The sequence below is a fragment of the Oculina patagonica genome, chromosome 5, assembly GCF_052425735.1.
Source record: "Oculina patagonica isolate OP01 chromosome 5, crgOcupat, whole genome shotgun sequence".
NCBI lineage: Eukaryota > Metazoa > Cnidaria > Anthozoa > Scleractinia > Oculinidae > Oculina > Oculina patagonica.
The window spans coordinates 10238688-10263629 of NC_135762.1; the positions used below are offsets into that span (position 1 = coordinate 10238688).

Here is a 24942-nt window from a genome sequence, read left to right on the forward strand (position 1 = left end):
TACCACTAATCGTTACAAGAGTAATCGTTACAAGTAATCGTTACAAGAGCCGTTTTTTTGTCTCTGGAAAGTGGTGCGTCCGCAATAGACTTATCCTAGCCAGATTTCGGCTACGCATTGCGTGGAGTTTCTCAGAGCCCTTGTCACCGTCAGCCAAGTGCAAAAGACAAGAGTTATGGGGTCGAGAATGAGGCTTCTGCACCAAGGACATCTATGCCTATGATAAGCCTCTCCTCAGGAAACTCCCTGTTAGGGTCGTAGGGCAGATCATTACACTGTTCCGGAAGGCTGCGATCAGGGTCAATCTGAATAAAGAGAATTGTTTTACTATTTTAAAATTAGCTATACAGAGAGGGTTGTCTGTGTGTAAGATCAACATTTGTCGACTGCCGAATCTAGTCTTTGCAACTTTTGTAAAAAAAATACGGTTTTAAATGCGATTTGAATCCAAGACCCAATCATTTCCCACCTCGAGTCATAGAAGCCGAACCCCTTGGGAGCATTAGGACACACGCCACTGTACAGGAGTGTATGACTTTACCTTGGTTTTCCTGAATACTCAAAGTTTATTCCTTAATATTCGAAAACGAACCTTTACACCTTGTAGTCAACTTTAAGTTTCCATTTGCAAACACATACACGGGATAGTTCTAGACATGTATTTGAAATTTCCTTGCACCCTATACCTGGTAGTCTGATTGTCCTCAGGAAGTAAATCTTCTTATACTCGTCGATCTGATTCTTTTGTCGGCGATAGACAACAATGCAAATTACCAGCACAATAAGAATCACGGCGCCCACAGCAATAGCAATTCCAACCAAGGCACCTGTACTTAGCGGCGGATCATATGCATGCTTTTGAACTGCTTTGGATCCAGCTAAACAAAAGAAAACATGACATGGTGTTACCAGCACACTTAAACTTCTTTCTTGTTTCTTTCCATCACAAACTACAACAAGGACACCCATACACAATCGAGAGGACAAGCGAGATCGACAAGCGAGCATGTTCTTCCCCGCTAACATATTAATTTCGCAGGAGGTCCAGCGGTATTGACAGCCGCAACACCTTTGGACTGTCACGTTATGAGTCACGCAGAAAATGAAATTTGTTATTTCCGAAGCGAAAATAGATTATGTTTTTTTTTCTGCTAAAGAAAGCCTACATGTAGACTACACTATACGCCAAATATCTCAGTTTTGGAAAACAAAATTGACCTGCGAACCTGTCAGTAACCTTGTTATATATCTCTAAAACAATCAAATTTAAAAGAAATTAAAATGAAAATAACTAAAAATACCATGACATAACTGGATGGCACACTTAGAGCTAGTACAGGTTTTGTGCATGAAACACCTAAACAATACAGGGGCGTCGCGAAGGGGGGGGGGGGGGAGGGGTCCTGGGGTGCCCGTGAAACCCTGTTAATCTATTACGTGAACTATCAAAGTACACTGGTCAAAAATATGTGGCACATTTTTCTCAATTTGGTTCATATCAATCATCCTTGATTGAGATGAACTTGATCCGAGTTGCACAGTAGTTGTGCTCACCCTGGACAGCTTACTAGTACATTAAGTTCATAAAAAAATTACATCAACAAACACAACAGAAAGAGCTTTATCACACCCCAAACACCAGCAATTGATTCACTTGAAAAGAAGGTATGCACAAGTTAACATCGAGCTTCTGGCCTGAAAAGATTTTCATTAATTTTGTTTCAAAGTATAATTAATTTAACACCCATGTTCTTCTTGACACAAAAATCTATCGATCGACTTGTATACAGGTGGTCACAGAAATCCATACAGAAGCATTAAGTCTTATAAGTCTCGTATTTTCAACAAGAAAAACAGTTGACATCGTCTTACCAAGGCGAACAAGTTTGACGACATGAGAATCATTTCCTACAGTGTTCACTGCTTTGCAGCGATAGAAAGATGCTGGCTGGTCTTTTTCAACTTTCACCACACTTTTATTTGTTGTTGTGTTTGTGGGGGTAATCATCAGATCTTCAGGAACTGTATTCCATTGATTATCAGCTGGCAGACATGAATCAGCATCTGGACAATCCAAATTATGGTATTGCCATGTGAATGTCGGCAGAGGGTTGCTCTTGTCTACAATGCAAGACACCTCTGCTCCCGCGCCGTCAATAGCTAACACTGTATCTGACCTTTTGTCAAGTACTGGTGCAGCTATAATAGAAAACAAGTAAAAATTAACAATAAATAAATCTGTTGCAGTCAAGCTCATTAAAACAATTTCCTTAACAACAAGAAGTTAAATCATTTTCAAGAATTGCAAACAGTACAGTAATAACTGTATTTCCTTTCTTTTAATTAAGAGTTCTTCTTAACCCATTGACTCCCGGAGATTTTGGAAAAGGCGTATTTTTCGGTAAATTGGACATTTCTGGTTGAAGTTAAGAGCTAAATGTACATAAGCTCCAACCTACTTAAAATACCACTTGCAAAAAAGGCAGCTTGGAGGTGTTTTTTCGGTCAGAGTTTTCTTCTTCTTCTTTTCTTATCTTCTTGCCGCAGTTTTTAGCCTTTCACTTTCTTTAAAAATTCCCTAGAGTGTGGTTCACGTTTCCTGTGTGGCAAAGGGGTGAAGGAGTTGGAAAGAAAATATGGAGGTTGAGAGTTCAAGTTTTAGAAGTGCAGGCTGGTAAAAAGGTAAAAAAAGAAAAGGACGATACTTCTTGGGGAGAGGATAATAGCAGATGGTAGGGGAGGGTAAGTTCATGGCTGTAAGGATAGTGGAGGGAGGGTTCAGAAACAGAACAGTGAGGGGGAAGAGGGGGTGGGTTTGTGGGTGTTTTAATTTATAAAAAAAACCTGTAGGTTGGAAAAAAATGACCTAAAGCTAATTTTGACATGTAACATTCATGTACATACCTTGCACATCCAGATCAAATGCTAAATCAGCAGGTGGATCTACACCGTTTGTTGCTATGCACTCAAACTTGCCATGATCTCTGGGATACAGCGCATTGCGTATTTTAAGCACTTGTTCAGTGAATGTAGTATGTATTGCTGGTTTTGGGTCTTCCTCATAAACCTCATAGATAATGTTCTCACAGTTTTTGTCATCTGGACCTGTACAGTTTGTGACATCTAACTTCTTGCCATTCCTGTACCAGTTTGCATCAGGTTTTGGAGATGCTCTTGCTATGCACCTAATCACTTTTTGTTTCCCTTCTCTTATTGTTCTTGGTCCATCAAAGGGAATAATTGTAGGTGGTGTAGGATCTATAAACAGGACAAGACATCATTTTTTATGACAAACAAAAACTTGAAGTAAACTACATGAAGTTTAGTGATACCTTTGAGGGCTCGCTAAACATAAACGTTTTGTACCTACATTTATACCATGCCATAGAAAATACAGCCAATCAGAATACAGGAAAGCCGTTGTATATTCGACGGTATTCAACCCAACCTTCCCATCGTGCGCTGCGATCTTATTCTCGATGGAATTTAGTGAGCGTATTTTCTATGGCATGGTATAAAATAGTTACACAACACTTTCTCGTGGTATACTATGGAATATCCCACTTGTCACTTGTATTTTCTTCGTATACACACTCGCCTAAAGGCTCGTGTGTATACCGAAAAAAAATACAAGTGACTCGTTGGATATTCCATAGTATACCACTCGAAAGCGTTGCATAACTAGTATGTATTACTTTTGGTACCTTATTACATGGAATTTTCATGGCACGTTAATTTTGCGATTTTGAGGGGCGCATATTTCGCGACACTAAAATTTCGCGGTTTGCAAAAAAATTGTATTTTGGATTACTTTAATTTTTGCCTTTTTGAGTAAGACACAATTTACATTTCCTTGGCAGTATTATTTAACATGGACTTGAATTAGATAAAACGACTAAAACAACAAAATTTAAAACGACAAAATTAACAAAAAATGCAAGGGCGGCACAAACTTTCGCCAAAAGCAACAAAAGAGCAGTTCTCACAATGTCTATAAGGGCCTGTTTATATGGAAGAGAGTTGTCCCTGGTAGGAGGGTAACCCTCTTCCGTGAGGCATCTTTTACCGAGCGTTTATATGAGAAAGTTGTCCCTGTTGACCGAGCCAAAACTTGGCCCTCTCGGTTCAAAAGACCTGGCGAGAGTTGTTTTAAAACCTCTATTATGGCTGGTTTTTCTTAAATCAGGAACGCTGAAACATTAAAAATGACCATTTTGGACAAATTTACCGCCAACTTCGATGTTGTTTTGGCCGATTCCAGCATTTGCGCATGCTCCGTATGTGTCAACTTGTCCCTGGTAGGCGAGGCAAAAATAACCAAACTGTTTATATGGAAAAAAGTTGCCTCGCTTCCCAGGGTCACCCTACCTTCAAAGCGAGTGACCCTCCACCCAGGGTCACCCTGCCCCCCGAGCCAACTTTGCAATTTCTCATGTAAACAGTTCGCAGCTATTTATAAAGAAACGTATGAAAAGCTCTCTCGCCCGGGGTGGCTCGGTATGGAGGGTAACCCTCTTACCAGGGACAACTCTGCTCCATATAAACAGGCCCTAAGTAGGTCATGCTTGTACGTGAGTTATTGTTCTTAAGTCCATTGAAGACATCCATTTACATTGAAAAATTCTCCTTTTAGTGGAAGTAAACTTATTCTTTCTTGATTATTGACATAATGTGTGTCACTTTATATAATTCCGCGTCACCTAGTTTGCGACACTTATTGTTTGCGTCAATTTATTTTTGCAATTTTTTGGAATTGTAGAATTTGCGAAATTAACGTGTCGCGAAAATTTTATGTCATAAGGTATTTATTTATGGTATTTATTCTGAAAACTTAGCTACAAAGAGTTTAATTGAATCCCTGAATGGGATGCTATCCAATGCAGGGTACCCCCCCCCCCCCAGCATTATTTCGCTTGTACCCATTTATACACCTGAAGGATAGAGGCACGTCAAGAATAGAGTGTCTTGCCCAAGAACACAACACAATGACCCCGGCTAGGCCTTGAACTCGGACCGCTCGAACTGTAGTCTGCCACAATAACTATCGGGCCACCGCTCCTAGCTCCCCTAGGATTTTCTAACTCCTCTACGATTCACAAAACACAAACTTACCATCAACTCGTACACTTGTTAGCCTGTGATCCGTCTTGCTATAAGCCGTCAGCACACATTTGTAATCACCAGCATCTTCCGGTTGAGCATTTGTAATATTTAGAATTGCCTTCACTAAATTTTCTTTCTTGTCAACAGTATTAGTAACCTTGCTGTCTGGGACATTTTTCTCTCCTGAGGCAGTTATCTTTTTCCATTGAAGTTTGCTAACTGTAACACCTTTAGCTTCACACAAAATCTGTCCATCTCCTCCTCGCAACAGAATCAGTGCAATGTTAGGGACCAGTTGGAAATGCTTTGGCAACTGTCCTATAAAGTAAAAAAAGTAACGACACATTGTTAAATAAGAAAAATTATAGCAATTACAGCACACCATGTACATTTGTAAGCAGTACTGCAAACGGGACTGCAAAAGTCACATCACACTGCAAAATGATTAAAAGTAACTAGTTGTGCACACAAACATGTACTGTACATGTATATTTTGAAATAAATAGTGGAGTCAATCTATGTATTCTTACAGCCAGGACAAAATGTTTCAAATTAGTAGTAGGCAAGATGCATGTAGCTGGAGTAGTGGGCTGGGCAGCAGAGACCACAAGCGCGTCTGGATGCTATTTTGTTTGTAATATACAGAAAAGTTGTTAATCTTTATTATATTTGTTAACAGCATGATCACATCCATTAACAGCAACATTATTTTGTTGCTAATAAAATAATTTGGCAATGTAGAATGTTCCCCTTTCTTTAGTTAGACATTAACAACGACACAATACAGCAGCATACATAACATACATTCCTTCAATGGCTCGCAATGCATTATAAAGTATCACTCAAATGTAAGCTACCAACTCTCGTCTCGTTTCTCGCGAGACGCGAGTATTGTGTCAAAGATTTCTGTCTACAGTGCGTTGCCAAATCTAATCAATGTAGCAACAAAGAAATCAATTTACCCGATCATTTGTAAGAATAACTCAGTTAAATGACTTTGCGTGGGCTCGAAACGTGTTTTTTTTTTCTAACTCCTTGAACAACATGCAAAGTTACGTATACCCACAAGGGTTCTTTCACATTTTGACAGTGAAGATTTCTTTAATTAAGAACAACAAACATGCTTGTGTAAATATTACCTTCTGAAAGAATGCCGATGTCGCCGGCCGCCGCTGCGCCGTTGAAGCAAAAGTTAACCTTTTCTTATTTAAAAATTTCCAATTTACTAGCAGATCAAATGAGAGGAACAAGACACGTATCGCGGAACGGTGGTAACTTACATTTGAGCGATACTGTACATGTAGGGCAATTTTCAAATATGGCTATGTTATGGCTTACATGTACACTTCTTGTGTTAAAAGCAAAACAAGATTGATGAAATTGTTGTTTTAAAATGAATTTATTGTGTGACGATTTTTATGCAAGCGTGTTTATAATAACTGTTATCACATCCAAACAGTGCTTTGTGTGTGGTTTCAGAAAATATCCAAACCACAAAGGTCACACTAAGGACACCACCAACTGAAAGATCATAGTGACATTGGACATTTGGCCAAAGTTTGATGCTTTTGGGATTAACAGAGACGAAGTTATGGACCTTAAAGAATGGTTCAAAATCCATAAAAACGTCTCTTATTACAAGACAGTGTTCCCCAAAACCATACGTATTTTCTCGTTAACGCCGGCCCGTCCGCCGGCCTCGTTAACGGGGGGTAAAAATTTTTTTTTTAAATCGCCGGGGGCTTTTTCCGTTTTTTTTTTTTTTTTTTTTTTTTTTTGAAAAAAAAAAAAAAAAAACGGGGGGGGAGAAAAAAAAAAAAAAAAAAAAAAAAAAAAACTATTAATTTTTCAATATTTTTTGTGATACTCTTTAAAAAGGGAAAACATAGTGATTTTCGTCTTAGTTTCTTTCAAGTAATGGGTCTTTGGCAGGATTTTACAGCTATCAATAAATGGATCAAGTTTTAAGACTTCATATGGTTTTGGGGGACGCTGGCTTACAATTAGAAAAGTTTGTATGGATTTTGAACCATGTTTTAGGGTCCATAACTTCGTTTCTGTTCGCCCTGAAAGCATCAAACCTGGTTCAATGGCCATTCTTACCATGATCTTTCATTTGGTGGAAATTTAAAACTCGCCCCAGTTCCCTGCGCAATTTCGGAAGGCCTATTGGCTGTTGATATTTGACCAGTGAGATGCAAAACTCAGCCAAATTAAAAGAAACCTAGAAATTTCTGTCTAATTTTTTTTATTTGAAGCGAAGGAATTTTCCGCTTGTGCCTTTTATTTCCAATTTCTGTTTTTTTTTGTTTTTTTTTTTTTTGGAAAATCCCTTTCCTTTTTTTTTTTTTTTTTTTTTTTTTTTTTTTTCTGTTAGTAAGCTCACCTGACGCAAGCACCATGTAGCCAGAGGACTGTGGCCAGCGAATAGTTTGGTTACCAGCTGTAGCTTTGCAGTTATACCTTCCACCATCACCGACAACAAGGTTCAACAGTGTGAAAACTTGTCCATTTAAAATCAGTTTATTTTGTTCAACAGTTCTTTCAGTCCAAGTTATAAAATTTTTGGTGTACAAGAGGGAGACTGTAGCATTTGGATCATCAGTTGAACAGTTTATATCCTTATTCATGCGCAGTAAGCCATGCAAGATAATGGGTGGTGGATTGAGGAAATTCAGTGCCGCAGCACCTACAGCAGAACAAACATTGATGAGTAAAAAAACAGTAAGAAACTACATTGTACTCTAGCTGAGAGAGACTGACTCCATAAATAAAATAAGGGGGTCTTGACTGCAAATGCCCAATTCCCTCTTTGAAGCGCCCCTGCAGAAAATCATGACAGTTGTATTTATCAAAACATGTGCAATACTTGGTAACGATAAATACAAATACCATGATTCCCTGTAAGGGTGCGCCATAGAGGGAACTGGTCATTGTACACTAGAGAGCTTAAGCACCAGACGTTTTTGTTTCACGGAGGGCAACCGAAACTCACGATTTACGTCCGGATACCGCATGTGCGGGCGTGTTTGACGAGAAGGCACAGACGTGAGAGCACGTTGTTTGCCGTCCGTGTTGGTGACAAGCAAAGAAAACCAGAGCATGGCGACGAGCATGGCTTCAAACTCCAGTGTAAACCTGTAAGTACAGTACACGTAACCCAAGCAATGTTTTCCATTTGTCTAACAATCATTTAAACTCTTTTGTTAGCTTTCAAATCCAAGCGGGAGGCTCAAACAGCTTGACAGTCGTTCATAGAAGCGATGAGCTGTTTTCCCGCGGTTTGGACAACGAAAAGTACCCGCTTTATGTCTTCAACTGAAAATCCCACAAATTTGATAAGTTAAATTGTTTGTTTTCTATTTTCTTTAACTTTTTAAGAGTGTTTATATGACCAAGCAACCTATTTAACACTGGCTACTCATACAATCTCTGTCTGATTTCGCGTTGTGTACGCATTGATGTGAACAAGTTTTCGGCGAATTGTCATCGCAAGACCGTTCATTTAAAGTGCCGAACCGAACATAAATAATTATAAATGTCAAGTAATCGTATTATTATATTAAACATTATACATACATTTATATAGCGCTAAAACTATAAATATTCTAAAGCGCTGTTTACTATATGTAAAAATAATATAAAAATATAAAAATTAGAATGAACCTACATACAAATCAAACTAGAAACAATGTGATTGAAAAGTTAAAACGCTTAAACACGAAATGCTTTCTTAAAAAGGAAAGTCTTCAATTGACTTTTAAAAGTCTCCACTGATGACGCTTTGCGAATGTCAACAGGAAGCTCATTCCACAGGGAGGGGCCTGCCTTGGCAAAGGCTCTATCCCCAAAAGTTTTCAGCATTTATTTAATATAGTGGGCTAATGGATTGGACAGAGGAGCATGACAAAGCTTTGATGAAAGAGGTGCGAGTGCAAAATCCATTCCAAGCCAAGAAAAAGACACGTATGAGAGCTAAAATATGGCTGTCAATTGCCGACACACTGAGTGGAACAAAAGATCCCCCGTTCAAAGATTGCATGACGAAACGATCTGTGCAAGACAGATTCACACTGTGTCAGAGAAGTCAGATCGTCAACGAATAAGAAAAGAAGAAAAAGCTAGTGGTATAAGTGGTACTGATTGAAGAATGTATTGAATTAGAAAAGCTAGAGGATGACCTGCGGCAGAAAGATGGTAAGCAGATACACTCTTTTTTATACAAGAACTTCTGTCTTTTTTCGCCCACGCTGAACGTTTTGGACTGTAAAATGTTCAATTGAAGAAGTATATTTAACTGTGACAAATGCGGGTTAAAAAATTCCCAGTAGATGCGTGACACTTTCAAATTAGTACTATAAACAAAAAAAAAAACTAAAAAAAATGTTGTCGACAGTGTCATTTTGTGTAATTAACACAAACGTTTCGGGCATAGCCCTTCATATTATATTTATTATATTTAACTGTGCTTGAAGAAATGAGGTCTGAAGTAAATTGCAAACGCCTTCCCGCAAAGAAGCGAAGTTGTGCGCCTTGCAAATTAGTCTTGTGTCTGATGGCAAATTGATGCGAATTCAAAGGCAAACCTACCGGGCGCCTTCAAGGCAAGATAGTTGAACTCTAGGACCAATACGTGTCCAAAGATAAAACAGCATAACAGTTTAGCTCAGAGCCTGCAGTCACATTTGCGGACCAGTTCGGTCATCTTAGGTGAGAATATTTCTTTAAAAGATGTTGGTGCATAAGGTCGGATTAGGGTTTCAACGGAAACATCTCAGTCCTTCATATCGTGCTTGCAATTGTTAGTTGTTCGCTTCACTTGAATAAGTTGATTTGTTTTTGGTGTAGATCATAATGATATGGGAAAACCTCATTTGCATTTACTTTCAACACACTTAATTAATATATACACGACTACAAAAACTAGTTTCGTCAGAAGACCTCGTCAGTTGGTAGCCATATGCTACTGACGAGGTCTTCTGACGAAACTAGATTTTGTAGTCGTGTATATTAATTAAGTGTGTTGAAAGTAAATGCAAATGAGGTTTTCCCATATCATTATGATGTTCAGTAATACTTTCTTGGCTTCGTGCGAACAGAATTTCACAAAGTTTTTGGTGTAGGTTTGACGTAAATTTTTATTCGCTGTTTATGCATCACTGTCAATAGCTAGGGTTCATATAAAATGTTGGTGTATAAGCTCGGATCAGGGTTTCATATGGGAATACCAGGGTCCCCTATTCCTCTCTGGGAATTGGAATCACGTGAAAATATTTGGCTTTTCACGCGTCACAAATAATTCGTCAGAAAAAATTTTCACGTTCACGCTAAAATCATGGCGATCCCTGTTTAGACTGGACGGTGTAAGACCGGATATTGTGCCTGTCAAGATCACAAATACGACAAAATGCTGACAACAGTCCTAATCCCAACCATCGAGCTAAAACAATAGTAGTGTTCGCTTACTAGAACTCAGTAGAATTATTTCTGGGTAAATTAGTAATGAAGTACGGAAAATAAGCTTATTCACATTTACTTTAAATTCAACTCTTCATTCACGGATACACGTTTAAGCTAAAAATTGCGTTCTCGCAGAAGCACGTAAGTTAGATCCATATGCTACTGGCGAGATCTTCTGACGAATCTACGATAAAATAAAAGGCCAAATCACGTTTTACAGGAAATAAATAGCCTCAACCTAAATCACGCTTCATGTAAAAGTATAGAGGACCCGGAATTGTCTTCACATCGTGCTTGCAATTGTAGTGTCGTCACTTGAATACGTAGATTTCTTTTTGCTGTTGGTTTGACGTATCATATATGAAACATGTAGGATTATTTAATCATATCCAATAAAATATAACTTACTAACTTATGGCCATAGCCCTACGTACGGTGGGCATAGGACCAATAAAATATGGCGTTACTTAAATCATTTTCATACGTTTTAGCAGACATTTGCATATCGCGTCGGGTTAACACGTAACGCAATATGTAAAATGTGATCGTGAAAAGTTCTGATAAACACATCCAAAATAAGACGGTTAAATATACTACAGACAAGAAAAGGGAATACGAATAACGTATCTATCTAAAGCCGTTATGTAAAGCTAATAATTTAACTCAAAATTTAAACGATTCTGTCATAAATATCGTCATCTCTGTGTGACTACACCGACAAAAGCAACCTTGTTTGACTAAACAGTAATATACATACCTGGAGCCGATAAAACAAGAAAAGCACAAGACACGAGGCTACAAACAAGGAGGGCCCTGATACACTTCAGCGACGATGCTGCCATTTTTAAACAAAATGGCGGAACGAATTCGAAGGCAGTTCTTTTCCTCTTCTGCGTCGATATTTTAGAATAATTACCAACTGATTAACTCTAAACTTTCTTTCGAGGAATAAACCTTTTTTTCTTTTAAATTCTCGCAATCCAGCGCGTTCTTGTTCTCGGCAGTGTCTCTGACTCGTATTTCACAGGAAGTGCAGTATGTTTAGGTGTGTTAAACTCAGCTAATCAAAAGCCATTCAGAAGCCATTTTATTACGTCACGGCGACAAACTCCTGACGCGAGGCACGCATTATCTGGGAAATTCAAAATATTTCCACCCTTTTACATGTTCTTTATTTAGATTGCATTTTATTATCAACTCCCTAAAATAAAACATTCACATTTTCTACATTTTAACATAGATAAGCTTAGCTAAAATTATTTTTTTTAAATTCGTGGGTAAGATAGCGTATCATTCGAAAGCAGAGCAACTTTTTTTTATTGACACAGGAAAAGGAAATTGCCAAACCTTTATATTTTCCTTCCTTTTTGTTTTTCCTTGTCACGTTCTTGGCTCTGACACAATATTGACTAACAGGTATGCTAAGGGTCAGTTTTTTCACGGCTGGAAGAAAAAAAAAATCGGAGCTACATTGTGTACGTGCTGGGAGAAGGGCTAACTTGTAATTTAGCTGTTTATTATTGATTTATTTTCGAGGTTGCGAATTATTTCTACAGTTGAAGAGGTTAAAATGCAAATTATATGGTAGCCGCGAAGAGTGGAATATATGAGGGCTCGGTTACGATAAAAGCCGCCATGATATAACTCTTTTTATTTTATAAGAATTATTTTATAAGAATTTTTTAAGAATAAACCCGAGGGTGAGATGTTGAAAAGAATATATTTTTGAGTTGAAAATTTGTAAATAAAATAAAAATAAATTTTTTTTTATTTAAAAAAAAAAAAAAATTTTTTTTTTTTTTTTTTTTTTTTTTTTCCCGCTGGAGAAAAAAAAAAAGAAAAAATGATAAAAAAAAACCCCCAACCCCCCCAAAAGGGGGGAAAAAAAATTTTTTTTAAAAAAATTTTTTTTTTTTTTTTAATTATTTGGACGAGGGCGTATTTTTGTGCATATTGTAAGTTTCAGATGACAGAAATGAAAGAAAAATGTGCCAAAAACTGTACCAATAATGAAGTTAAATTGGATCGAGAACCTATATCCATTGCCAAGGCAGAAACAAAGGGAAATTTAAACTACGATGTGTAGCTTGTGTACATCCCCAGAGTAGTATCGATTTTCTGTCTTTTCTCACTTCCTTTGTCGCGATAGACTTTTTTTTTTTTACAAAAACAGCGAAGCAAAATCGAATTTCCCTCATAATAATATAGCGATATATTTGATAATTGGAAACAATCATGAGGCCGTAGTAGTGGCGTAGACAGGGTTTTCCAATAAGAGTGTCCTACTCCAGGGTTTCAGATTGATGGTTGGGAGCATGCCACCGCCTCCCAGCTCCATTTAAAAATTAGAAACGCAATTTTAAACATTCCCCACGGGATATATTCTCAAAACTAAAACGATTAGTATTTCAGCGACAGTGATATGACCTCGGTAGTATGAAACTCGCAGGTTCAAGAAAATTTTGAAACCTAGAAGCTCTGTAATGCTTACAGAGACATCTTTCATGACGTATTTTGTGTTAAACACATACAAGTACCTTCGTTCACATTTTGTCCTAGAATAAATTCAATAAAGCCGTACCATTAACAACGTCTTTACGTCTGCCTACTTTTGAATGGAAGTGCTCCTCTTATCACTCTTTTGATCCTGTAGTCTCCACATTTCTTGATGCCTACCTCCCTTCTTTCTGTGCTCCTTGAATTTAGGTAAGTGGAGGCCCAACTACCTCCTATCAGAGAGGAGTCTCAAATCCCTCCTCTCTATTCATGAAAGTTCACTGTCGGCCCTGAGAGGTGGTCCATCTCTCTCTTCTCCATCCGTTGTGTGCATGCCTCTATCTGGGCTGTAGGCATAGACAGCTTGACACTTTAATAGCGGAGCTCCTAAGCGTAGCCCCATAGCCATAGAAATTACAAGTATAGGAACCATGTAGCTGAGTTTTCATGGTCATCATGGCTAGCGGCATGGTCCGCGGGTGCGTGCGCCATACGACGAACAACGTACGTCGCGCAACATGGCGGCCATGGTCATCCGAGATTTTTTAAGGTCTTAAGCGAAGATTGGGGACAAGACAAATATAGAGAACTTACAACAGTACACAGCAAAACGCCTGAGGATTTATTATCCAACTGCTCTATTTTGGTTGTCCTCTTTGCGCATTTACGCAAAAAAATGTGGCTCTCGTTCGATCGTTACACGGTTAAATTTTAATTTTAGTGGTCTCTGGTCGCAGTTTTCGTAACCGTAAAACGAGCAATTGACTAAATCTTCTATCGGCTGGATGATGTGGACGTTTCAGTTAGATCTAAACGAAGTTATTGTATGAAAACGCGGGAAACGTTGTTGCGCGGTGTTCGCTGTGTAAGCTAAATGAATCCGCGAGTAAAAGGACTGAGCTGCAGAGAACATTAATATGTAGTACATTTAAGCTTATGCTTGCATGTCAGTTCAGTTCAGTTCAGTTCAGATAAGGGATGCCCATTGCATAGGTAGACAATTCTTAAAGAGATATACCGCATATTATTAAAAACTAGCAATGGTATATTGCAATTCCTGAATGGTAATTGGTTAGCAAGCAATGGTATATGAGCTCATTTACCATTCACCACAAATATGGTAGCCGATACTCGTCAACAAAAACAGTTGAAGGGGGCTGAAATATTGCAATTCTTTGGGCGTTTTTAATAAAACAATTATTCCACTCGAGCTTTTTGGATATGATATCGCAATAGCCAACTCGGCGCTACACGTCTCGTTGGCTATCTACCATCTCATATCCAACTCGCGCTCGTGGAATAACTGTTAATTATTTCCATAGCGTTTGGTTAAAAACTTATGTTGCTTTATCAGCCTTTTGCATGCCCAAAGAACACAAAGAGTGATTAAAAATAACGAGCCGAAGTAAGTCGATTGTTGTTTCATGACTGAGTTATTTAGTAAATGTCTATTAGCTTTATCGGTGCAGTAGGCGATAGTTTGTAACCAATCAGCTCGCGCGCTGTGCTGTACAAATGAAATTTAATTTATATTATATCGCTTATCCACTTAACTTTATAACATCCTTCCACTTGAATGCAGATTTACTTGCGCAAAATTAATAAATTTATTTTACATTATTAGATTTCTTTGCATAAATTCTAAATTCATTCACAGATTTTTGACTGATGTAGTGTCCAAATGTACTGCTAGCTTGTGTCAAATAAACCGTGTAAAACATCTATTTGATAAACCAACCCTAATAACTACCATCAATTCTCTGGTTTTCAGCAAAATGTTTTATTGTTCATCAGTTTGGGCCAGTACACCAAAGAAAAACATTGCTGGACTTCAGAAAGTGCAAAACTTTGCGGCTAGGGTTGCCACCGGAACAAGGAAATTTGATCACATCACCCCTACGTTAAAGCAACTCCATTGGTTGTTTGCACGGACAAGCCCCAGCATATCTGCGCAGCAAATTTATTGTTAGAGCTGACGTCCATTCTATCAATACAAGACACCGAAACAAGTTGGATGTCCCTCTATTCAAAACAGCTACAGGCCAGCAGTCATTTGTATTCAGAGCTACTCGGCTTTGGAAAGAACTACCAAGGACCCTAACAGACGTTAATAGTTTGAGTATTTTTAAAGATGCTATAAAACATCGCGCTTGGAAGAATGTTATTGAAACATAGAACCCTTTTAAACGTAACCCTTTTAATATTTAGAATGATTCTATTTTTTAGCTGTACATTTTTAACATTTTATTGTAATTTGCCCTGAAAAGCCATTTTTGGAGAGGTAAATAAAATCTTCTCTTATCTTATCTTTTTTTTAGCAAAACTGCCTAAAGGCCCAATTACACGGCAGAAAATTTGTGGCACGGCTCGGATAAAATCTGTACACGTACCAAAAAAAGCCCCAAAAAACACTGATACCCTGTTTACACGTCCTTTTTTCTATCGTGCTAAACTGCGTTAAAAAATGTTTTGGCTCGACACCTTGTCTAGGGTACGCAATTATGCCTTCGTGCGCATGCCTCTATTTCATTTAAACGTAACAAACGAGTCGCGCATCTTTTCGTCTTTTTTCCAGAAGATTAGAAAAGGGTGAAGGTATATGGTTCTTGTTCAAATGGCAGCAGTGATGGCTTGTACCTCCCCTATTTACAACTACGATTATTATTATTATTATTATTATTATTATTATTATTATTATTATTATTGTTATTATTATTATTATTATTATTATTATTATTATTATTATTATTATTATTATTATTATTATTATTGTTATTTTATTCTAGCATTATTTGAATCAACTCTTTACATCATGCTCTTCCGAGGCAAAATGTTAGCTTTCGGCTCTGGACACTAACGATCAAGAACTCAGGAGAAAGCTAAAGCGACCAAAGAAGACTGCTGAAAGTCGAGTAGTTCTTCCATGAATGTTCATGAGATTTTCGTGGCAGCTGTTTTTCCTAAAATACACGTCTAACACACCGCCATGTCGATCGAGTGGAATTCCTGCAAATTTATTGAATGAAGTTTCATAACAAATATGTTGGTTCGGCACGGCTAATCGTTGACACTACAAATCTTGTTTGAGCCGGGTTAGATTTTCAGGAGTGCGTACCAATTTTATCCGTGCTCGGACAACCTCGCGACTAGGTCCGAGCACGGGTAAAATTTTGGTTTGGCACGGGTGAGCCAAAGTCGTTTACAGGACAAAATTTATCCGTGCCGAACCATTTTTTTCGGTACACGTACCATTTTACCCGAGCCGTACCAAAAATTATCTGTCGTGTAAATGGGCCTCAAGTGTTGAATGTTGGTTTCAATAACTACAGTCATTCCTACGTTTTTTTGAGTACGACCACACGATACGAGAAAATTATTAGCAGACGTTTCAATGTGGCAATGTGAAGTCGTTCCAAAAAAACCTTAATAGGTTGACGGATTACAAGAAATGAAATAGACATACTTAATCATAGTGTCTGAGGTATTTAGCTTTAAAAATATATCTAAGCTATATCTAAGCTATTCGTTCCTGCGTCGGTGAAGAAAACATGCGCTAATCGCTTTCTTCTCCGTCGTAGATGTGTACGTCTGCACGCACGCTGTCAACGGATGTAAAGAATTACGTTACACCAAAAAAAGTGTGTTATGCCTGTAGAGATTGCGTGAGATCATTCTTTCTTTACAAATTAATGAAGTAGACTTTGAAAAAACGCACTATTTATATTTGGAGATTTATACCATGTTGCGTGACGCAAATGCCTTCATTGTTACAGCACTGCGTGACATCATTCTTTCTTTACAATTTAATGACGTAGAATAAATAAAAATAAAAAAAATAAAAATAAAATAATGCGCCATTATTTATATTATTCCCAAGCCGAATGGAAATTGCAGTGCTCTCGACTCCCTGCAATACACCTCAGCTTAAGCTGTTACATTTCAGCAGCTTCCCCAGTTGAATCTCAGCGGCAACAAAAACCTCAAAGCTGTGTTTCGATCTTTCGCCTCTTTCCCTTGTTCAACACCTCTGTTTTAGGTACCTTTGCATGGCCTTCCATCTCTATGGCAACCATTTGATTCCCCTCGGGTGTAAGGAACGGGGAATCGACTCGTGCGTCGTCAATGTAATCACCTCCGTCATCCATCCCGTCCACATCAATCCCACTCTCCCCTGCGGCACTGTTGGTGCTTGCAGAAATCCTTGGTTTGGCTGCCTCGTCTTCGTCGTCACTCATGGCGTCCTCATAAGAAGGAGGGATGGGAGGGAGGGTTGCGTTTTGAATATCCTCGTCGCTGATGATGTCTTGACTTGGTGGCAGAGTTGTCAATGGGGAATCGTACCTGGGAGATGCACACAAAGAATTCATATCCAATTCGGATCAATGTATGTTTCTGAGAAACTGCGCACCTACCCCTCCCCAAACTAAACATTTTCCCCTAAGCAATAAGTAAGTGTTAATGTTAGGTTTAAATGGAGAGAAGATCCTCGCAGTTATGAACACAACTCAAGCAGTTGTGAAAATACACCTGAAAAAATCATCCTTGCCGGGACTCGAACCCTGACCTCTGCGATACCGGTGCAGCGCTCTAACCAATTGAGCTAACAAGCCAACTGAGAGCTGGTCATTAAATTGGTTCGTAATATACCCGGGAAATATGAAGATGAAATAAAGAATATATGAAATCATATATTAGAACTGCGGATGAAGAATAAATGGAGAGAAGATCCTAGCAGTTATGAACACAACTTAAGCAGTTGTGAAAATAAAACTGAAAAATCAGGCTTGCCGGGACTCGAACCCTGACCTCTTTATTTCAATGTTAGGTTTGGGAAGGGGTAGGTTGGCAATTTCCCAGAAACCTTAGCTTCATTCCAGATCAATCATCGAAACGGGCGTAGCCTGCGAACAGGCTCCCGAGTGGGGTTTTTACGCGAGCGAAGCGAGCGGAAGGAGAGCCTGTTCGCAGGCTAAACGGGCGCTGTGGATGTTAAAATTCTGTTGAGGATAGCTGAAGAAAATATATGGAGAAAAGTAACGAGAATTTCACCCCTGATGTAACCGGCAAATAAGCTCTTTTTTTACCTCTTTTCTTTTCCCTTTTGTCTCAACGTGGTCGCTGTATCGTGCAACCGTCATAAATGGAAAACAAGTGCGCGGAAAATTCGCATGATGGCAGCTTACAGCAGTGGTGATGATTATTTTAACCCTTAACATACTAACTGGACACATGTGTCCAGAAAAATACAGCCCTTCTTCCGGTGAGCCCAAACTTGATTTTGCGGGGCCTGGGAACTTATTGTTCATTTGAGGGTAGCTTACACAACGTATTTTTTGAATTCATCGAAGATTTGGTCGAATTTGGCCCATTTTTCAGCAATTTCTCGAGGTTTTGTTCTTAGCAACACAAATACGTGAGTGATTTAAAAATGGCGGCGGCGATAAATGATTCTTTGTCAGATTCTAACCCAAGAAATGGTCAAAGAGGCGTAGATATTCAGTTTGTTGACGAAGACGAGTTGCCTCTGGGACATGTTATGGAGCATCGTGTCTCTGAGGACGAGTTTTACTCAGACGAGTCGGGATCTAGCCAAGAAGATTCAGATGAACCGACAACTGACGAGGGAACGGATGAGGAAATGGAAGACGATGTGGAGGAAGAAGGCTGGTCTGAGGTGATCAATTGCAGGAAAGATGTAGAATTTCAAGAAGAGGTAGGAATTACTGTTGATTCTGAAAACCTCCAGTCCTGCCTGGATTTCTTTTCACTGTTCTTCACCGAAGATGTATGGCAGTTGCTTGTCGAACAAACTAATTTATATGCAGAACAGAAAAGGGGCCCTGAAGGATCTTCTGTGTGGTATCCAGTCACAATAGAAGAAATGAAGGCTTGGGTAAGCCTGTATCTAAACATGGGTTTAGTCACTAAACCAAACCTTAGTTCCTATTGGAGCACAGATCCTGCTCTTAGCACTCCATTCTTCCCTAGTATCATGGCCAGAGATCGCTTCCTCCAGATTTTGCGGTTCTTGCATTTTGCCGACAACACCCAGGCACCCAGGGCTGACTCAGCTGATTACAACAAGTTGTACAAGATTCAGCCATTCCTGGACTTAATAATTCCCACTTTTCAGGAAGCTTATAAACCCACAAGACAACTTGCCATTGATGAAACGTTGATAAAATTCAAAGGAAAGGTGCACTTTAGGCAGTTCATTCCGATCAAGCCAGGAAGATTTGGCATCAAAGCTTTTACACTTGCAGAATCTACAAGTGGTTATCTGCTAAATAGCAAGATTTATACTGGTAAGGAAGGTGATGCAGTCCAGAAAGACCTGGGAAGAAAAGCAGTGATGTCTGTGATTGAACCTTACCTAGACATAGGATATTATGTATTCATGGACAATTACTATACGTCGGTCGGGTTGTTTGAGGAACTGGAGGAAAGAGAAACTCTTGCATGTGGAACGGTGAGATCCAACAGGCTAGGCCTACCGAAATAAATTTTTGGTGTGAAAGAAAAGAAAGTGAAAAAGCTCAAACGAGGAGAGAGTTTGTATAGGCAAAAAGGAAACCTGACATGTGTAACATGGCGTGACCGAAAACCAGTAAGTGTTTTGGCTACCACTCCCACAAGTAAAACAGATGAAAATGTTGTCCAGCGCTCTGTTAAGGTCAATGGAAAATGGGAGAAGAAGGACTTTGCTCGACCTGGGGTAATTTACCCATACAACACTTACATGGGCGGCGTAGACTTGTCAGACCAAAGGGTTGTGTCATATGCCCGACTCATGAAGGGCGTGGTCTGGTACTACAAAGTTTTCTTCTACATGTTGGAAGTGTGTTTATCAAATGCACATATTTTGCACACTAAATCCCCTGATCATGCTAGCATTACCAGTCTAAAGTTCAGAAAGTCAGTGATACATGCTTTGATTGATGGAAAATGCTTCAGGAAAGATACAGGATTGGTTCCGATCCCAGTTGCTATCCCTGACATCAGATTCAACCGCGATTATTTTCATCACCTCAAAAGTCAAGGCACTAGATCTACATGTAAAGTCCACATTCAAGAAGTGAAGACTGTATATACCTGTGCAATTTGTGGAGTAAGAATGTGCCCAGAACCCTGTTTCAAAAGATACCACACGTTAGAGAACTATTACTTTGATGACGGCAGCTACAGTGGTCCAAGAAGATTGAAAGAAGGAGGAGGGAGGCCTTTTCAACGGGGCAGGAGGAGATCACTGCGAAATTAAACATTGTAATGGTCTGTTACAGTTGTGTGAATAATGGAACTTTCAAACTAGTGCATGGAATAAACGAGTTGATTGGGAATTACTTGAACTGTTTCCGTTGTCAAAATTTGAATCTTTTTACCTTTACAGAGGGAACTGTGCTGCTTATTGAGTACTGATTTATAGACTATTTACTAGAAAAATGCCTTTGAAGCCTTTTATGCTTTGAATTCTAACTTATGAGAGACTGTTAGATGAAATTAAGAGGATATAGATGAAATTTATATTTTCTTAACACCTGATATTTTGATATCTTTTGGAAATCTAATTAATTATGCAAATTATGCATTCCAGAAGGTCACGTGTTTCAATATATCCCATAATTTTTCATTTCATATGATTGAGAAGATTGTGTTGACAATACATACTACGCTATACACTGAATAGTGATTTATCCGGTGGATAGCGCTATCCACCCACAAATGGGATCAGACTGATTTATCTGGGAGTAAAGGATAATCCCCATCTGCGACTTGTATTGCTTTACTCTGATCTCTAATTGGACTAAACACCCCGTGCCATTCTCTGAACCAATCAGATGCTAAGCCACTTCACGCACTTGAAGCTAGGCACGTGCCACTTGCTACGGGTTCTGATTAGTACATCGAGTCGCTTATTTAAATGTATTTTGTGATGGGACAGAGTAATCACTTTGGCTTCTACACGAGAGCTACTCTTGCTCTTTCACCATCATGGTACGGAGTTTCGCTTGACGGAGAATGCACAGGTGACTGTACATACCTATTGGATTTACGGATGTCTGAATCACACGGCTGCAGATAGTAACCTGCACTGGCAGCTCCTTCTTCCTCTTCTATCTGAAGTGTAAGGAAGGGGTTATCCTGTAACACAGAAAGACAAAGACATCATCAGGGCTTTTTTTAGTAAATTAATTTTGCATCATTCAATTTCAGCAGTGTTCATCCTCCCCCGGACGCCTAAGAATTAGGATCTTTTTAAGCGATCAGGCAAATGCCCCACTACCGGCCGGGACAAACTAGCTGTTCTAATGCCTGGGGTAGCGGGTCAAAACAATTACTTACCTCGCTTCTTGTTTTACTGTTACCAGAATTTCATCTAATTCAGGCCAAATTAAGTCCTAGCTATTTAATATTTCTATTTGAATATCGCAAAAATTGCTCAATCTGCAGGTCTAGCGTCCTATTTATGCCCCTATGTAGAAGCATTATATAAGAAACGTTTGGTATTTATTGACAAAATGGTCATAAAAGAAGTTGCAATGCTGTAAAGTGAAAAAAGTGAGATGGTCAAATGCGTCAGGGCAATTGGGTGGAAGGCTAATGCCCGACCCCGGGATGACCATTATGGGAAAATGCCCCATTATTGCTCTTGGGGCGATGGGAACTGCTGGAATTGACAGATGTATTTAGATATACCTATATAGGTAGCTCATTGCAAGGCCAGGTTTACCGTACCTTTATCATGTTTCTTTCCAATATCTTCCCCAGATGTTCGTTCAAGGTCACAAAGTGCGGTCTCTGGTCGGGGTCGTGAAGCCAGCAGTCCCTCATGATAGTATACACCTCCAATGGACACTTGGCCGGGATGTCCATCCGCTTGCCTTCACTCAAGTAGTCAAGAAGCTGCTCTGTGGGGAGGCCTGGGTAAGGGGTACCCCCAAGGGTAAATGTCTCCCACAACAGGATGCCAAACGACCATCTGAAAACAAAAACAAGTCAAAGAAATAAGGTTGAACTGCCAGATTTGGATACTAACTATACGTGGTCACAACAGCCAGTAGAAGGGTTTAAAACCTTCCAGAAGCCGACAGCTACTGAGTGGTGGCCTCAATAAGCTACCTACAGGGCTTTTCTACCTAGCGATTATTCGCTATACGAGTTTCCTTAAACCTCCTGTGACGTAGGGGGGACGAAGAGTGCACTATTTGAAAGAGTGTAGTTTCCTAAAATCAAAGGTACACTGACCTAAATCGGCATCCTTAGTTTATCCTCAGTGAAAAAGAGCGTCCAAGTTAATACTTTTACGGCAAGAATTGTCCGAAATCGATTTTTAAGTTCATTATTTTACATGCAGATCAGATATTGGTCTTCACGACTAAAACAGGCTGCTAAAGCAAGGAATCCCGCTTGCACAATACAAGCAATGCAATGCAACTTTCTTAAATTAATAAAAAAAATCGCATCCAAGTGCGCCCTAAAACGTTATTGATGTTGTCAGCCCAGAACGTGTACGTGAGACAAATGTACGACTTTCATTCAAGCAATTCAAGATTGAACTTAAACTACAGTGTAATTGAATTTGCATTTCTTTATTTAGCGCTTTTAAAACTGACTGTGATAAGAAACAGACCAGAATGTCTCCGGAACTAAATTCGTTTCAGGGGTGGATCCATTTGATGTAGACTACTGATTTTTTCGAGACTTTAGTTGTTAACTTACATGTCAGTTTTCTCCGTGTAAACTTTGTCGAACAGTGATTCAGGAGCCATCCATTTCACAGGAAGCAAGCCTTGTGTCTTCTTCACATAAAGATCATCTTTGTAAATGTCTCTTGCTAGACCAAAGTCAGCTATCTTCATCACATAATTGTCACCAACTAAAATGTTCCTTGCAGCCAAGTCTCGATGAACACACTGCAGAGGAAGATGCGCAGTTAACGTCAGTGCAAGTTCAACATACAAATTCACCCATCTGGTCTCCGTCCATTTCTTATTGACTGGTTGGAAGAAATGATTGTATAAATCCTTTTCAGCTTCAGTGGTCAAAACTAGCCACAGCATGCAGCATAGTTCTGACTATTGAGTACGCAAAGGGGTTATGGGTAAACAGTAACTGCAGGCAATTATGTTAAGAAAGAAAACTACAGACTGAACTCAAGACAAGTGTTATCAATTACACTTTGTTTCCTATCTCATCACGATAATCTTTGTCAAGTCATAATTTTTCCAGGTGCGTTATGTGCCCAGCTACCTTGCAGTGAATCAATGTCCTACGTAGCGTTTTGTTAATAATCTCCCTTGATTTATAGAAAGGTGGCTTTCGGGTTGTTAAGGATTATTTTATATGTGTACCGCTTGATGTAGTGATTTCAATTTTTTTTTTCAACTAGGACTTAGAAATAGACTTTAGGGCTGATTTGGAGGCGGTCATGGCGATATTTGGCTTGCACTTCTCCGTAGCTGGAGACTTTTTTTGTAATGTGAGGAGGTATTGGTTCCCCTTTTAACGATTTTTACCACATCCGGGGTATTATATTGTGAATAAGAGGAGAAAGTTACAAACTGCGCAGCTAATGGTCGAAAGGAAATCACTTGAAACCCTTCTGTGAGTAGAATTCTCTTCATTTGATGAATATTTTGCCGTTTGGTTGAGGTATCGATCAGGGGCGTTCTGTGATTTTTTAGTGTGAAGCAATTCGATATGCGTGGCCTCGGCGGTGAATTGATATAAAATATACCGAGTCGTCTCGCTAAGTCATGAATTATTTAGTTATTTTAATCTCGATTCCTCGGTTAGAAATGAAGCGAACGTCGATGTAAGACGCCTGTTAATATTTGAATCCAAGTATTTCAATCCAAGTACAGTAGAACCCCGATATAACGATCCTCGATATAACGACATCGATGAATATGCTATGTCCTGGCAAAAGTTACAGTGAAATGTATGGGACAGAACCCCGATATAACGATCTTCGATATAACGATATTCTCGATATAACGATGAGAATTTAGCGGACCGAGCGTAAAATCTTCCCCGATATAACGACATTTTATTTGAAATAATGTGCAGTAAAAAAATACTTTTTGATTTTACCCCAATATAACGATATTTTCGGCTATTTTACGGCCATATCGTTATATCGGGAGTCTTGATATAACGATACCTCGATATAACGATATACTTTCACTACTCCCTTGGCATATCGTTATATCGGGGGTGCACTGTAATGGCATGCACTATTCTCGTGTGTTCGTCACGACTGGCTGAGAAACTAGGGCCAATAGCAGCATAGGCGTACGGGCATATTCGGACCTGGAGGAGCGGAGACCTAATTGACCGAAAAAAATGACTTGCATTTATAGCCGAATAAAGACGCGTTTAAAATGGACAACGAAACGTGCATTGAAATAGAGGTTGTGTACAAACATTAGCTTGCCTGCATGCTTTAAGGAAACGATAGTTCTTTAATTAATTTCGTGGTGTTGCCCGAAGATGTCAATGCACTGTTACCCTTTTTCGTAGGAAATATTTTATTTTTCCACTCCAGTGTTCAGCAAAAATTAATGTATTTATGGAGAGCCAATTTAAATTCAATTTGTTTCTTCCCGTACTGGAAAGTTATGTAAAAGCGTGTCAGGGGTAAATGGGTTAAAACATTTCGTTGAAAGTTTTGAGCTTAAGACCTTAAGACTTAACATTTGAGTCAAACCACTTGCTGCATCACATTTGTAACAGCTTTGTTTCATGGTCTTACACTGGATGCCACTTGCGCAAACGCTCGAGCTATGGAGAATCCTTACTTCTGGTCGACCTCGCCAATTTACTTTTTAGCTGAACATGATTACAACTGAATCAAACAGAGGGATCACAAAGAATTTGCGAGAA

General features: G+C 39.1%; 2 protein-coding genes and 1 pseudogene across 3 annotated transcripts in view; 1 reads left to right on the plus strand and 2 right to left on the minus strand.

Moving 5' to 3' along the window:
- Nucleotides 1–16831, plus strand: part of LOC144655381 (hemicentin-1-like) — a 52398-nt gene extending 35567 nt beyond the window's left edge. Inside the window, exon 9 of the transcript XR_013571082.1 lies at nucleotides 14854–16831. The gene's annotated coding sequence lies outside the window, so the exon portion shown is untranslated. The remainder of the gene's footprint in view (nucleotides 1–14853) is intronic.
- Nucleotides 167–11584, minus strand: LOC144655387 (hemicentin-2-like). The gene is made up of 7 exons (XM_078515634.1): nucleotides 11321–11584; nucleotides 7490–7792; nucleotides 5113–5421; nucleotides 2905–3258; nucleotides 1873–2199; nucleotides 687–878; nucleotides 167–305 (listed from the first exon to the last, which is right to left on the minus strand). The coding sequence occupies exons 1-7, from the start codon at nucleotides 11403–11405 to the stop codon at nucleotides 301–303; spliced, it is 1575 nt and encodes a 524-aa protein (XP_078371760.1). The 5' UTR covers nucleotides 11406–11584; the 3' UTR covers nucleotides 167–300.
- A 94-nt stretch (nucleotides 16832–16925) lies between the features above and the next one.
- The window catches only part of LOC144655371 (uncharacterized), a 30044-nt pseudogene continuing 22027 nt past the window's right edge, over nucleotides 16926–24942 (minus strand). The window contains exons 12-15 of the transcript XR_013571078.1: nucleotides 22777–22970; nucleotides 21793–22036; nucleotides 21098–21198; nucleotides 16926–17400 (exon numbers count right to left, since the gene is read on the minus strand). The product of XR_013571078.1 is annotated as an uncharacterized LOC144655371 (transcript). The remainder of the gene's footprint in view (nucleotides 17401–21097; nucleotides 21199–21792; nucleotides 22037–22776; nucleotides 22971–24942) is intronic.

Coding starts and splice junctions, on each gene's coding strand:
- LOC144655387 (XM_078515634.1), bottom strand. CDS start 11,405: ATGGCAGCATCGTCGCTGAAGTGTATCAGGGCCCTCCTTGTTTGTAGC. Junction 5,422..7,489: donor CTACATGGTGCTTGCGTCAG/GTGAGCTTACTA, acceptor TTTACTTTATAG/GACAGTTGCCAAAGCATTTC. Junction 2,200..2,904: donor ATTTGATCTGGATGTGCAAG/GTATGTACATGA, acceptor TTTCTATTATAG/CTGCACCAGTACTTGACAAA.